The following is a 16,787-nucleotide window of genomic DNA, read 5'->3' as shown; positions in this document are numbered from 1 at the left end:
TCATTTTTTTAGATTGAGACTGAGTAGCAGCCTGTGATGGGCCAGCCTATGAGTGAAGCAGGAGTTTACCTCAGGACAGGCTAGGGAGGTTCTGAAGGTCAGAGCTTCTGGAGCCATCCCAACTCTCCAGAAACCTGAGGAGGAGAGGAGGCTCAGATCTGCATGCTTAAGGTACCTTGGCCAATCCCCTAGCAGGAGGCCGGGCATGCTGACCAAGGTAACCCTTACATATCCCAGAGCATAGGAGCAGAGTCAGTGAATGTTGGGTGGAAAATGGAGTGAGGAGCTGGAGTGTGGAGTCTGGGAGGGGGCCCCAGGGAGGGGAGTCCACCTGCAGGCAGGATTCTGGAAGGGAGGATTTCCTCTGTCCCATCATCTCCTTGTGAGGATGGCCTGTGAAGTAGGGAAGGAGCCAGCCCAGCATAAGGCCTAAAGACAGCCACCAACCCACCAAGCTAACAGGGAAAGACAGAGTGAGTACTCCTAAACCCCCTGGGTCAGAAAAGGGGAGAGGGGGGTCAGGCGCAATACCCAACTAGACGACTGTGCTAAATTTACAACTCTTGGGTCCCCTTGTCCAGGGATAACCTCAAGGCAGCTGAGTGAAGAGGAGGTACACCAGAGGCTTTTGTGTTTTCAAAGTAGAGACTGCGCTATCCACATTTGTTTGGGAGGGCAGTAAACTGGTCCTTTGTTTAGAACATTTGGAGACCCCTGGTTTTAGGGAGACCCAAAACTCAGCAACTCCTAAGGGGGTAGTGATACATAGAGATAAGGGAGGTAAAAGCAGAGCATAGAAAAGATGGAGGATGGATAAAGTCAGAAGGAGACTTGAATGAGACTTGGGGTTTTGGCTGTACAAAGAGATAGACATCAGTTAAGAATTATTTGTCCAACAGGGCCATTGTCACCAAGTGCACTGCATCAGTGCAACAACATTTCTACCAGTACAAAAAGTTTTATATGTAACTTATGAATATGAATCAAACTCAGCAAGAATTACCTGGAGGATGTGGCTAATGCTATAAGCAGTGCCTGCAGCACTCCTCGAATAAAGACAATTGGGTTCTTCTTGGTGATAAACAAGTACATGATAGGGAGGATGAAGAGACCATGTACCACAAGGCCACACACCACAGTGATGGCATAAAATCCAAGCTTCTTCCCAATTGCTGTAGGGTCATCCATCTCCAGGATCTTGCCTGCGATAAGGAAGACAATCCCAAATGGAAAGTACCTGCAAGGTAAAAAGGACTTGCTGTGTTAGCTGGCCCTCAGTTTTCAGAACTTACACTCCTGATGCATTATTTGATATACACTACATGGCATAACATATGTGGATACCCCATTAAATTAGTGTGTTAAGGGATTTCCAATGAAGGGCAGAGCTCATGTAACAGCATACAAAGACTTTTTAGGCATAAAGGCATGGTTGGATGAGTCTGGTGTGGAAGTGGCCTGCACATTGGCTTCAACCCTACTGAATGCCTTTGGGATTAATTGGAATTCCCATTCTGATACATGCCTTCTTGTCCAATATCAGTACCTCACCTCACAAATGCTCTTGGTCGGATGGCAACAATTCCCACAGACACACGTTAAAATCTTGTGGAAAGCCTTCCTACAAAAGGCTCTCATAGACGCAAAGGAGAGAAACATCAAATTAATACCTATGGTTTTGGAATGGGATATCCCACAAGCTTGTATACTGTAGTTGTGATGATCAGCTGCCTACAAACTTTCAGCCTTGTAGTGTACTACATGACAGGTATAGTACTTCTTGACCAGCACACAGTTACTGGCGTCTACAGTGACCAAACAAGCCTATTAGAGAAGATATAGAAGTAAAGCACTGGTATTGTTACTGAACCTTTGTGTTAATTTTCATAACTTGCTTGTCTTAGAATACTACATATTACAGGAGAAACTGTAAGCGTTAGGTATCTGGGGTAAAACCTGCAGTTCTCTCTTTAGATTTCATATAAAAACTTTTGACAGTCTCTAAGTTACTAATTGTAACCTACTGGGATAAAGCTTTTATTTTAGCAAGCCAACTAAATAGGTGCTACCAGAAAGAGGAAAGTAGTCTTTCTCAGAAATAGCTGCCTGTTCCATACTCCTGTTCCCTGTAGATGTTGCTGCCTTATAGCCTACAGCACTTTTCATCCACTATCTGCTATGCTAATTTCTAGCTCCTATTGGATGTGTTCTCACATCAACATCAACTTTCAGCCATGAAAGAAGAGGAGGCAAATTGCCAAAGTAAGTTTCTTTCCTAATTCTTAAGTTTTTTTTGTTTTTAAATTGATGCAAAGATACGTGTCCTGTTGATTCTCCTTTGATAGGATCATTGCCCTTCTGGTTACAGCGCTAATGGCCTTGTACTTTCTTTCATGTTATGAGAGCTAGGCACACACAGTCTCTGGGATTGTCTTAAAATATTGTCTTTACCTATAGATTGTTCACTGGTTCCATATCTCTTAGATTGTAAGCTCTAACGAGCAGGGCCCTCTGAATCCTCCTGTATTCATTTGTATTGTAATTGTACCGTCTGCCCTTATTATTATTATTCTACAGGATTTATAAAGCACCCACAGTTTACACAGCGCTTTACAGTATAAGGGCAGACAGTACAATTGCAATACACATTAATACAGGAGGAACTTACAATCTAAGAGGGAGGGTCGAGAGATACAAAAGGTAATAACTGTGGGGGATGGATTGATGGACAAAATACATGTACAGTTTTTAGGTGGGGCAGGATAGGCCTCTTTGAAGAGATGAGTTTTCAGGGATCGTCTAACAGTGGACAAAGATGGAGATAACTGGACATTGGGGAAACGAGTTCCAGAGGATGGTAGAGGCTTTGGAGAAATCCTGGAGGTGAGCATGAGAGGAGGTGACAAGGGAGCTAGAGAGCAGGAGGTCTTGGGAGGAATGAAGAGAATGATTTGGTTGGTATTTTGAGACCAGGTTAGTGATGTAACTAGGGGCTGAGTTGTGGATGGTTTTATAAGTTGTTGTAAGTATCTTGAATTTTATTTGTTGGGTGAGTGGGAGCCAGTGGAGGGATCGGCAGACAGGGGTAGCAGACACTGAACAGTTGGTAAGGTGGATAAATCTGGCAGCAGCATTAATGATGGACTGGAGGGGAAATAGCCTATGCAAAGGCAAGCCAGTGAGGAGGGAGTTGCAGTAGTCAAGGCGGGAGGTAACCAGGGAGTGTATTTAGAAGCTTTGTGGTATCATTGTTTAGGAAGGGGCGTATCTTGGAGATGTTGCGGAGGTTGAGGTGGCAAGCTTTGGACAGTGATTGGATGTGGGGCCGAAAGGATAGTTCAGAGACCAGGATTCCACCTAGCACCCTGACATGAGGAGACGGGTTGATGGTTGAGCCATTGATTTTCACAGAGAAGTCAGTAGAAGGGGCACATTGGGGAGAAAATATTATCAGTATCAGTATTGGACAGATACATTTTCAGGAAGTGGTGTGTCACCCAGGCTGATATGTTGCAATTACGTTGTAAAGCACTGCATAAACTGTTGGTGCTATATAAATCCTGTATCATAATAACATACACTACACAGTACACAGTCACCCACCATCTACTGTGCAGCATGATCACATCAGAGCAAATGATGCTGTTTGGACATGCATTTCTACCTCCATGGAGCTCACAATTAAATGTCCGTGATAGAAAATTTAAAAGAATGCTATTCGACCTACTAGAACAGGGGTCTCCAAACTATGGCCCTCCAGGTGTTCAGGAACTGCAAGTCCCATGAGGCCTTGCAAGACTCTGACAACCATAGGCAAGACTCCCAGAGGCAGAGACATGATGGGACTTGTAGTACTTCAACAGCTGGAGGACCATAGCTTGGAGACCCCTATACTAGAATGTTGTTTCGACTGTGTAAAAAAGAAACCCACTCACAAATGGGAAGAAGATGTGTGCAGATAATATCCCAGGTGGAAATTAGACCCATGTTATTATGTACCCATCCTCATACAGATAAAAAGACCATTGGACTCACCAAACAGAAACAGCTACAATCTTCATAACAGATTCATTTAAGCACTGACAGAAGCTGACAAGAGGAACTCCGCTTGTCCCCATGCGGCCCAGCATTATACCTAAAGGACACAGATAAATTAACAAGCTGTTCTCTTGATAATTTCACCAGATATCTGCAGTCAATTTATTTAAAAAAATGAAGAAGAAAAGAAAGTGGACGTGTTCCTCAGGATAGCCAATTTATGTTTTCTTATATGTTTTCAAAATGTAAATCATCATGCTCTCATAGCATCACTTCTATGCTTCTTCTCTTGGTTACCTACACTTGCATTCAGAAGGTACAATGTTAAAGCAAAATAGGGGGATAGAATATACAACAGCAGACACCAGTAAGGTGGTAATGCTTTTTTCTCTAGCCCTCAGGAGCTTGCTCGGATCCTGAGCATTCCATTAAGAGGCCTAGAAACTGCCACACAGAATACAGAGACACACGTGTGGCAATTCAACATTTAAAGTTATATGCAAATCTTGAGCCTGGCCTTATCCCTTCTCACCTCTTATGGCTGCTTGTCACATTAAAGGACTAAAGTCGACCATAGATGGTTAAAATCTTGGCTGGTTCAGCAGGGATCAGTCGAGATTTGAACCATGTATGCGCAGGCTGAAAGTACCCAAGTTGATCGATCAATCTACTTGGCTACAACCAGTCTGTTGGATTTTACATGTGATTATTATTAGCGGTTATCACAGCCGCTAGCAGTAACCACTGTGTTCTCTTGCGGAGACGGCTCCCCCCCCAACCCCCGCAGGGAGAACACAATAGTTGCAGGAAAGAAAATCGCTCCATCTATGGCTGGCTTACCAGGGAAACAGAAGGGAGAAGAAAAAAGTTCGACTTTGATAAGAAATGTCAACATTTACATACTGTACATCTCTAATGAAAGTCCTAACATATGTTTTTATTGAAGGTATCCTAATTTTTCCATTATATGTTCAGTAAGAATTGTTAAAGCTTGTGATCAAAAAGCTAAATAGCAGAAGAGTTGCGTGACTATACGACAGATAGATTATCATACCAAATCACATATATCATCCATTCATATAGGAGATGTGAATTTGCTGGCTGATCAAGCGCATGGAGACATGTTATTTTAACTATAAGACAGATGGGGAACCTGCATCGGGCCCCACGCTCCACAACAGCCTCTGGTCTATTATGGTTGCTGAAGTTCTTCCACTGTAAATATACTAAACATTCCAGCCTATTCCCAGTAATTGGGTTAATCCAGGCACACCTGGAATCTCCATTTCAAATGTAATTTTCCTCAATTATAGATTTTCAGTAGACGTCTGTGTTGGAAAGTCCAGAACACATGGGAGTTATAATTCTTAAGGTTTTATTTTTTGCAAATATTTCTTCTTTACATCATGTAATATCTGAAAAAGGATACGAAGTGTCATGGAATATGATCATTTTGAAGTACAAATCAAGAACAAAAGGTTTTAACAAATGTGATTTTATTACAATTAATAATACACTGCAATGCTAAAGTCATAAAACCATTTACTGTATATTTGAGGTTTTCGACTTTGGCAGGCTGGTAAGGCATTTGCATGTGCAGCATTGCGTATATTCAGTTTTATATTCTGTAATCTTTCTTATAATGATTATGTGACTTTTAAAAGAGAAACCATGAGCTGAGCTTTAATACTTTTAACCTCGCCCGGATTGGGACAAAAAAAATAGGTCTGGGCATTTTAGACTGAGAAACCTGAGCCCGTGGGCACTTCCCTTGGAGTCCGGTGGAGGAATGGCGGGGCCTGAACTGGGTAGATCCGCCACTGGTGTCAGTAGGTTTTTTTTATTAATAATTTTTTATTATTTACCTTTTATTTTTTACAATTGTATTTTTTATTATTTTTTACCATTTTTTAGGAGCTTTGTTGGTGGGATTTAGTGAGATATCAGGGGTCTAAACAGACCCCTGACATCTCACCTTTGAGATGACCCCTTGACACCTCTCTCCATCTCTGCAGCCCTCAGCAGCACAGAATGAATGGACAGGAATATCTCTGTACAAAGCTTCATTCATAAACTGAAGTATTGTAAACACAGTTTCCTATGCCTCAGTTATGAATGGACACAGTTAGTGATCGATAATGATCACTGACTGTCCATTCAGACAAGGAAGGGTCCAGTAAATTACATATTTACCGGCCCCTTCCCCGCTCTCCATGCTGACAGATTCCCCTCAGTAGTCGGCAGGAGAGAGAAAGGGATAACCCGGTAGTGATGCGGGGAAGGAGGGGGAGCCGGCAGAGAGCACACAGGAACCTGAAGAGAGCACAGGGGAACCTGGAGAGAGGTAAGGGGCCCACAGACAGCAGAAGAAATATGGATAGGAGGAGCGGCGGGACAGCATATAGAGGAACCGATGTGTCCATTTCTATCCTTCAACTACCGAATGACTGCAGGAGGCAGAGGAGGATAAGCAGAGATTCAGCAGTGGCAGGAGGGAAATGGATGGATTGGTTCCTCTACATGCTGCCAGAAATTCAGAATGCGCGTAATTCTGTGCATTCTGCCTTTGCTACACTGAAATTTCAAGACGGTAAATCAGCCCTGCCTAATTCATCTCTGTGAACTACAGAATATTTCCCCTTCACCCCCCTCCCCGTTATGGAGTCAAGGATAGGAAGAGATGTTCTGTAGTCCAAATCAGCAGCAAGCAGTCTAGGGTTATGATGCCGCTCCTTCAAAGATACGGTACAAGGAGTGAGTGTTGCCTCCCTAGGACAGGAAGGGTGTTACTGGCAAGATAACCAGGTGAAAAAAGGCAAAAAAAAATAAAACTAATGTGACCACCATATCTTTAGCACGGCTTCAATATTTTATATTTGTGTACTTTGGTTTAGGTACACTTTAAATAGCATGGAGGTTATGTTATACGGTAAGTTTAGATGCAAATAAATTAGTCCAAAAGAAAATCTTCCCTCTTATAACAAATACTCTACCTATATATAAAACAACACGACTTTCCCCATATAATTATATACGTGAACTAACACAAAATCATAAAGTCCAGTGTCTCAGTAATCAGAAACAAATCATAAAAGTCCAGTGTCTCGATAATCAAAAATGGTAGAAAAAAAAAAGATATATTTTCTTGCAGTGTTGATTGTGTTCAATGATTTTTGTGAAAAACCTCAAAAATAAAGAAACTCACAATAGTGCATTACCATAACATAATCAAAAAAAAAAAAATAAATAAAAAATAAAATATATATATATACCTATATATACACATACATGCACACATAAATGTGTATCATAAAATTGTGCAGCACTAAGTGATATCAAATAGTGAAACACTTGTGAAAACCTCCCAAAAAGATAATATAACACTCGTGCTCAAAAATTATGAAATCCTGAAGTGATCCACTCAGTGAGACTCCTACCTACACGTGACACTTCTAGTGAGTAAGGCAAATATACCCTTACCAACAGTAGAAAGAACCCACGCCTTTATAGTATAATTTGTAGAAATCCTTCAAAGGAACTTTCTCCTCCTCTCCTCCTTCACTTATTGTTAGGGTAATGTTGTAATGCCATCCACATTCGCAGGTCTATTATCATGGATTTACCAGGCTCCAGTATAATGGAAATTAACCATGACGTACCTCCATGTATATTCAGAGTAGTAACATTTTAATAAATCTGCTTACATTTAAAGTTAAAAATTTGCGAGTTGGAACAAAACCCCACTTTGTGGGGATTACCAGGCAGTTCCCACAGTTTCCCAGGCAGTTCACACACGAGGTATCCAGCGATTCCCCAACAAAGATGGCCGCTGTAACACTTCCGGTTCCTGCTCCTTGCGTATGACGTCACTTCCTCTTGACGCGTTTCGTCACATCCGGGACTTAATCATAAGAGAGGTGTATATATATATATATATATATATTTATTTATTTATTTATTTATTTTTTTGATTATGTTATGGTAATGCACTATTGTGAGTTTCTTTACTTTTGAGGTTTTTCACAAAAATCATTGAACACAATCAAAATATATCTTTTTTTTCTACCATTTTTGATTATCGAGACACTGGACTTTTATGATTTGTTTCTGATTACTGAGACACTGGACTTTATGATTTTGTGTTAGTTCACGTATATAATTATATGGGGAAAGTCGTGTTGTTTTATATATAGGTAGAGTATTTGTTATAAGAGGGAAGATTTTCTTTTGGACTAATTTATTTGATTTGAAGCTTTCAGGGGTTGAAAGTTTTTTCCAATTTGGAATTAGTGTAGGTTTAGGGTTTTTTGATTTGGTATTATATTCACACTGTATTTATAAGTTTAGATGCAGATTGAACTTTCTTTTTTGTGCTTTTTATCTACAAATAATCTATAATTCTATCATCTATAATATATGCATATTACTATATTTGACGTCTGCTTTCAAGAGGAAATCTTTAGATATGTCATACCCATAGTGGCTGAAAATATGACAATGCCCAGTACATTCATTCCCTCGCTGGTTCCGGGCTCTGACTTGTAGACCACATCAGGGGAGGGGGTGATATCCAGAGCAAAGTTCTGTATATGTGATCCATTCTCATCCTGGATTCCATAGATGAGGATTCTGTGCGTTATACTGTCCGAAGAGGTTGTCTTCCCACTTTTTACCACAGGCACATTCTTGGTTCGATACTAAAAAAAGAATAATAGCAACATAGTGTGTTTTGTAATACATTTTCTTTATGTACTGAAGATACCAAATGGTAACTATTTTGTGGCGGCAATATGACGTTTTAAGTGCAAATGTGAAATGCCTCTCCACTGAGATTGTTGATTGACCTTGTAGCACAGAACTAGGAATGTGCAACTGTGTGTGTTCCTAGTTCCCAGTGCCAATTTCAGTCATAAATCAATTTGCTGGTCTGGGCATCTAAGCTTAAAGGAGAACTACAGCCAAAGGTTTTTTGGCTGTACTTCAACTGTGGATCACAGGAGTGCAGTTCGTTCTGCACTCCTGTGACCCGTTTTCAGCTGATAGCGGACTGAAGTCTGCTGTCGGCTGATGTCACTCAGCCAGTCCAGGCTGGGGAAAGATCCCGACTTCAAAGTCGGGATCCACCCCAGACTCTGGAGCGGCACTTGGCTCAGCCTCTCAGCGATCTGCTGAGAACTTGAGCCAGCTGCTCTCTCCCCCTCTACAGCCCAGCACTCCAGTGACTGACAGTCCCACTCTCTGCTCAGACCGACTGTGAGAACTCAGTGATCATGTGATCCTTAGAGCCAGCAGGGGAAAAATGCTTCATCAGACTAATGCTGCGTCCACCTAGGTAAGTATAAATAGTGAAAAAAAAATCCACACTTTTCTTTAAAAAAAAAAAACACATTGGTAAAGAAAAGATGAAATACATTAATTTCATATTTACCACTTACAACCAGCAGGCGTTAGGAGAAAAGCTGCAGCTTTCTGGAGCCCAACATACAGATTTGCTGTGATATACTGTATATAACCAGGTAAGTTCAGATTATTAACCCAGAAAAGGGACTCCACTTCATCTCCTGGAAGAGACAGGACTCCACTGGCCTAACCACAGTTTACAAAGCCATCCACAACACTGCCCCTAGCTACGTCACCAACCTCATCCGCAGATATCGTCCAAATCGCCCGCTCCGCTCATCCCAAGACATCTTTCTCTATAGCTCTCCCATCACCTTCTCCCATGCTCACCTCCAGGACTCCTCCAGAACCTCTCCCATCCTCTGGAACTCCCTACCCCAGTATGTCCTGTCAGCCTCCACCCTGTCTGCTTTAGGCAATCTTTCAAAACTCATTTATTCAGGGAAGCCTACTCCCACCTCCACCTAAGAACTGTACTTGAATCACCTCCACCAGATCATCCCCCGCAGCTATCACCTTTTGTATCACCTTCCCCTTCCTTGTAAGCTCCATGAGCAGGGCCCTTCTATTTCTTCTGTACTGAAATCTATTGTAATTGTACTGTCTCCCTTATATTGTAAAGCGCTGCGCAAACTGTTGGCGCTATATAAATCCTGTATAATAATATTCAGTTGAATATAGAATGTGTTGGTATGCCATGACCATCTCAAAAGAGCATTCTGATACCAACATCTCTTTTAATGTCAGAAAGTGCATTGTTTGTACAAAGTACACAAGTATTTAAAAGTATCAGACATAGAAAGCAACACTGTATCAAAACCTGGGTAAAAATTCTAAATTGTTATATCCATAAATCTAAATATAAGGTTTTAATAAAAGTTATTTTCTTTTTATAGGCATAATGTCTCACGTGGTAACATCCCATATAGTTTGAAAAAAATTCAGATTGTCTACAAGCATTCAGGCAGTGCTGGGCATTCTGGTTAGAAAGCCCAGTACTGCAAGAAGTAATTACTTGTTTAGATCTAGTGGAAAAATAAAGGAAGATTTTATTACCCAATCCCCTCCCCAGTGCCGGATTTAGATCTTGGGGGGCCCAGGGCACTTCAGGTTCGGAGGCCTCTCAACATAGAAAATAAATTATATGACAAGATTCGGGACATGGAAAAAACCCACTCCTTAGGAATGGCATTCACTACTACTCTTGGTGAAAGACACATAAGGAAGGAAGGTCCTCCACTCTGCCGATTTCGTCTGACACCCTGCAATGTAATTCTGGTCAAAATTCCAATCCAAGGCCACACTTGTCCCAAATTCGACCAGCCTCTTAATTCAAGGAGTGTCGAATTCATCCCTTGACCCAATCAGGGCCAAGCAAGGGAGTGAGCTTCTCTCTCAGGTTTCTCACTGTGTGTGGTTATTAACTTCACTCCCAAACAATGGGGTCAGTGCTGTTGCCTGACTCGTTCCAACATTTTTCAAACTTTTCTGTTGTCTCACCCACTTATCTCTTGTAAACAAGGAAATAAATAACCTGACACAGTCATGTTAAAACAAACATCTCAAGTAGTAAAATAAAATGAGATGTTCCTTATCTCTTTGTTTGCCTCTAAAGTCAGGCTTAACTTTTCCCTATCCTAACACCCAAGAACAATTTGTTAAATATTTTTATAATAAAGCTAATTTTAAAATTATTACTTTTTAATAAAGGAAGTCTGGGGCCCCCTCTGTCAGGGGGGCTGGGGCAATTGCCTCTTTTGCCCTTTTATAAATCTGGTACTGCCCCCTCACCCCCCCATGCTAGACCAGTCCCTGCAGCATCTGCTTCTGCATGCTCCACCAGTTTAGGGTGCTGATGTCATCAAGACCAGAACAGGGTCCATAGACCTGCACAGGACATGAGGACACAGAGGGACAACCCACCACCAGATTGTAGGGGAGCACCACCTGCTGAGGTACTAAGGGAGTGGAGGTACAGATAAATAAAATAGTTTCTCCTCTCTCCTAGACAAAACAAGCTATTAAACCTTGTAGTGCGATTTTGAAGTCTGTAAAACCAAAACTCCGGATATGTATTCTTGTTCCTAGGCCGTTGACTCAAAATAATGATTGTACTAGTTCAGTGTGACAGCCAGATAAATAGCATTTTGGTTTTATGAGTATCTCAAATTTATTTTTCATTATGTTTGGCATCATGTCTCACTGTATACAGTTTTCAATTTTTGTAAATCAATTCAAAAGTTTTTCTTCAAGTTACATCATTTCCTGTTTCCGGGTGACAACACTAAGCCTATCAGGTCTGCAGGAGGTATACGCAGACCTGATAGGCAGCCTAACAGAATGATTACTCTATCCAAAATGTAAAATGAACACTTTAGACCCATCACTAACAGTTTATAGCAAAAATATACTGAGAAATGAGAAATAATTAGTCACACTGACCTGCTTGAAAGTTGCCTCCACAAGGTTTGAAGGAAACATGTTCCTAAGTAAACAAAAAATGGAAAAAAAGGCAGTCAGAGATGATATCTTTAATAAATGATTATTGTATACTGTTGGTCAGTTTTATTCACTGTACAAACAGCACATATTGGAGCTAGCATAAAGATGCTGGTGCACACAAATAGCTGTATATCTAGTCATTTTGTCCACATCACAAGTCTCCTATGCCATTTCATCATAAGAAGGTATAGAACAGTGACCCCCCTCCCCATCCTTCAGTTTATACAATACATAACTGTTACCTGGTGCCAGAACCTTCTTATCTGACCAGGACAGTTACAGGCCCTCTCATACCTATTAGCCACATTCCAGTCTGGGAACCCCTAATAAAACTGTCACCCTTGCAAGCTTGAGTAATCTGGAGAACTAACACATATCCAGTCGTAAATAGCTCAGCTGAAGGGAATGGCCAACGTACCTTCCCCTCCCTCCTAGATTGTAAGCTCCAAGGAGCAGGGCCCTCCAACCCTTCGTGTATCACATTGTATTGGTATTGTACTGTCTCGTGTATTGTCTCCCATTGTAATGTACAGCGCTGAGCGAACTCTTGGCGCTATATATATACTGTATAATAATAATAATACCTTACTGATAGACTTGTTATCAGTCAAGACTCTAAAACTTTAGCATGTTTCATAACTCATGAAATAATGACAGCACAGCTAGAATATAGGCCTCCCTCAGTTAATGGGTAGTATTGTGAACCCAAACACGCCTATGCTAGGAGGTACCAGAGTGGATTAGGCCTCCACACCCCTCCTATGAGAAATTGTCATCAGAGAACTGTCATATCTATATCCATTTTGAAGCTAATTTCATGCTGGACAATAATCTACATGTTAACAGACTGTAAACAGTAGTTATTCAGAAATATGAATACTCATAGAAAACTATATTTGGGACCTGGTCATAAACGTGGTGACCTCCCAGCAACCACCAATTAAACGGATGATTGGTCAGATGGTCTCTGTCAACACCCTTTTGATACCCAGAAAAGGAGAATACCAGGACACTTTGACATCTCTCCTGTACCATCAACCAAGGAACAGGTTATGAGAGCCCATAACTCCTTCTTCACCCTTGACTGAACTCTGCTAAAACCAAGGACTTTGCAAGTATTTACTTTTTCTCACCTCTTTGTCTTGCTCTCTTTCTTGTTCTCTTTGTTACATTGTAATATCTTTGTTTTTGTAAATATTTTATTTGCACCATTTTCAACTTTTCATTAAGAAACCCTATTTTGAAAACTGTTGAAATTGTCTCTAAATGTGCTAATGAAAACTAAAAGAATCCCTGTCTCTTGAAAAGTGCTACTGTAGTATAATTCTCTGAATAGACCTGTCTGTGGTGACTGTTGGGTTTATTTACTAAAGCTGGAGAGTGCAAAATCAGGCTCATTTCTGCATAGAAACCGATCTGCGTGTTCAGTATAGCATTGGCAATAAAACCTGGAAGCTGATTGGTTTCTATGCAAAAGCAAGCAAGCCTGATTTTGCACTCTCCAGCTCTAGTAAATAAACCCCAGTGTGTGTTACAGACGTTCATTTTAAAATCATAGTAGTTATTGCTAAGATTGTGAGTTTCCTCCTTCTCATTAAAAAGATGATGGTGGTAGCTTCAAGAGTTAATTGCTTGTGACAATCGCTCTCAGGCTGCTGGCACCTAGATTATGGTCCTGCGAGCTGGAAAATGTTTGTGCTGGGTTAGGCTGAGAGTGGCATTGTTACTTAAAGCGAAGCTCCACCCAAAAGGGGAAGTTCCACTTTAAGCCTTTGTCTCCCGTTCACTATTAAGGATTGGCACCTTTTGGGGGGGGGGGGGGGAGCGGGTACCCCCTGACAGGTACCCGCTCCCACTTCCACTGTAATCACCCAGGTGATCGGAAATGGAAGTAGTTCCCCCCTCCCTCCCTGTAGTCTTCTGGGACACGTGACAGGTCCCAGAAGACTACGGGGCCATTCACAAAGCGCAGCGTCTCTCGCACATTTGCAGGGGGCACCCGGCTGTGAAGCCGCAAGCTGTCACAGCCGGGTGCCCACGCTGAAGATGCCAGTGCCAAGGAGAGGCAATGGCCAGTGAAATCAGAGGTGGTGAGGACACCGCTGGACCAAGGGACAGGTGAGTGGCTGTATTTTAAAAGTCAGCAGCTACAGTTTTTGTAGCTGCTGACTTTTTTTTTATATTTTCAGGTGGAACTCCGCTTTGACCCTAGGTTCACATCTGTGCGGGTGGTGCCGCTGCGGATCCACACGAAAATCCGTGCAGCCGCACCACCCACACAGAGAAATGCGGACCCGCGGGCAGGTGCCATTAGTTCTAATGGCACACCGCCCGCACTGGAAAACACAACCGTACTGAGAACCAAGGTTCCTGTGGGGGCTGTGTTTTCCAAAGAAGTGCAGGGACTTCTTTCCGTCCATGGCACGGGAGTCCATTCAAATGAATGGGCTCTCATGTCCGTGCAAAATGCAGCCAGCGTGGCCGCATAGGTGTGAACCGGGGGTAAGTGACAGTGCGGTGTGAGATTGGCCAGTCCTTTGTCAGTTGGTGAGAAGGGCAAAGAGTTGGGCCCCATGTTCGTCATATAAAGCACTGATGTAGGTTACCCTACACTCACCTATAGATCAGAAGAACATGGAAGCTGTAGATCTTTGGACTAAAGACTCAAGCATGATGTCTTTTAATGAGGAGTCCATGTTACAAAATGACAGGACCGCAGCAAATTTTGGTTTGACTAAGCAGCCACTTTAAGACTGTGCTAGCTGCTCTGTAATTAATGATAAAAAAAATAAACTGCCCTTCTTCAGTATTTTGTCATATAAATTAAAGTGTTCAATAAACAACAGAAAGGGACGCCAACCCAAATTGTTATAACTACTATCAGGGAGAAGCAGCCCTCCAAAGTATATTAACACTCTATAAAATTAAATAACAAACCAAGGGCGCTATTCCCAGTATTATTGTGCTTACAAAAAACCACAGTGTATGATTTAAAAATATATGTCTAATCTCACAACATATTCATGTGAATAACATAAATAAAATGTCCATTCAAAATAGATAGTCCATGCAGTGATTACATTAAGGCTTCATGTACACCAGCCTACCCTGACCACCGGCTGCGGGAAAACGCAAATCGTGGACAAATTGCAGCAAAACGCATATAGCAGTCTTGTGATTTCTATCAGTGTCCAGCCGAACACTGGTTAATCTTGTAGGAGGAGTGTTCATTCTTCTCTGACTGTCCTGTGAGGCTGCATACCCCTGACCCTCTGTCTGGACAGCCCTGATTGGCCCTGTGCTGATCACATGCACCTTTCCAAAGAAAAAAAAAATTCCCTAGCAATACACACCAAACAGAGCATGTGCAGACTTGACACTGCTGCTCAGATGAACTGGGGACAGCAAAATAAGGGGAGGATCAGAGAAGACAGAATCAAACAGTTTTTTTACACAATCCAGAGAATTAACCCCTTAGGTTCCACAATGAGTATAACAAGCATGCTTTACTGCGTATACCGACTGATTTTACTGTTGTGGTTTTAATAACACTTTAAAGGATGGTGTGAAAATTCCATTGTCAAGTAAGGAACAGTACATTTTGTCCTCGTTCATGCGTTCCTTAAACCTGTAACAAACCTGGGCAACATAAACTCTGCATACAGTAAAAACAAAATGGGGGTGGACAAATTAATATGAAATCAATGAGCCAGAGCATCTAATGTAGGAACCAGCAGATTTTATTCAGGAGCCAGCTCCATTGACAACTAGAGAAAACCTTTGAAAGCTAGGTCCCCTTTTGTTTTTCATTTTGTGTAGCATAAGAGTGGATTACAACTGCTTTTAGTTTTTGGGGTTTTTTTGCCATCTGAGTCTCATTGATGAGATTTCCCTGTCCCATAGCCACAACCGGAAGTGAGAGGAAATCCTTCCAAAGTGAGGTAAATCCCTGGTTCTCACAAGGGTCACCAGAATTAGTGGAAGACTTTCCCTCTATTCCTGTTCTGGTGACCACACAACAGTTGTGATTTCCTTTTAATTTCACTTTTGGTGAAAACAGTCACCAGGACAAATAGAGAGAGTGATTCTCTCTAACTGGGACAGAGATAGCAATACAAACCTGGCAAGGTATCTCAGCAGAGGGTGTGTTGGACCTCTGTAGACGAACGACTATTTCCTCACAAAGAGCAAATGTTTTACTCTACAGTGGGGGGTCTCCAAACTTTATAAAAAAAAGGGCCAGTTTACAGTCCTTCAAACTTTAGGGGACCAAACAGTGGCCGGAGGGAGAAGAAAATGTCCTGGCATCAGTGAGCGTAGACAATTATCCATCATTTTTATTAAGGGGAGTAATAGTGTCCCTTCGTTGGTATCAATCTGAGGAAGAGTGCCCCATCATTAATGTCAGTGGAAGAAATGGTGTCCCATTGTTGGTGTCAATGGGAGGAATAGTGCCCCATCATCGGTTTCAGTGGGAGGAATAGTGTCCCATTGTTGGGTGTCAGTGGGAGGAATAGTGTCCATCAATGGTATCAGTGGGAGGAATAGTGCCCCATCATTGGTGTCAGTGGGAGGAATAGTGCCCCATCACTGGTGTCAGTGGAAGGAATAGTGCCCTATCATTGGTGTCAGTGGGAGGAATAGTGCCCCATCGTTGGTATCAGTGGGAGGAATAGTGCCTCATCATTGGTGTCAGTGGGAGGAATAGTGCCCCATCAATGGTATCAGTGGGAGGAATAGTGCCCCATCATTGGTGTCAGTGGGAGGAATAGTGCCCCATCACTGGTGTCAGTGGAAGGAATAGTGCCCTATCATTGGTGTCAGTGGCAGGAACTATGCCTCACTGT

General features: G+C 42.0%; 1 protein-coding gene across 1 annotated transcript in view; it reads right to left on the bottom strand.

The window, feature by feature from the left end:
- Positions 1-16,787, bottom strand: part of SLC1A7 (solute carrier family 1 member 7) — a 114,287-nt gene that overhangs the window by 25,667 nt on the left and 71,833 nt on the right. Inside the window, exons 4-7 of the mRNA XM_089666629.1 lie at positions 11,881-11,923; positions 8,513-8,735; positions 4,036-4,135; positions 1,004-1,237 (exon numbers count right to left, since the gene is read on the bottom strand). Of these exons, the coding sequence (XP_089522755.1) occupies positions 1,004-1,237; positions 4,036-4,135; positions 8,513-8,735; positions 11,881-11,923 (600 nt within the window). The remainder of the gene's footprint in view (positions 1-1,003; positions 1,238-4,035; positions 4,136-8,512; positions 8,736-11,880; positions 11,924-16,787) is intronic.

This window comes from Staurois parvus, unplaced genomic scaffold (genome assembly GCF_062004578.1).
Source record: "Staurois parvus isolate SC_StPar_1 unplaced genomic scaffold, SC_StPar_1.0 ptg002753l, whole genome shotgun sequence".
Taxonomy (NCBI): Eukaryota; Metazoa; Chordata; class Amphibia; order Anura; family Ranidae; genus Staurois; species Staurois parvus.
Note: the sequence above shows the minus strand (reverse complement) of the source record. Positions and strands in the feature narration are given on the sequence as shown.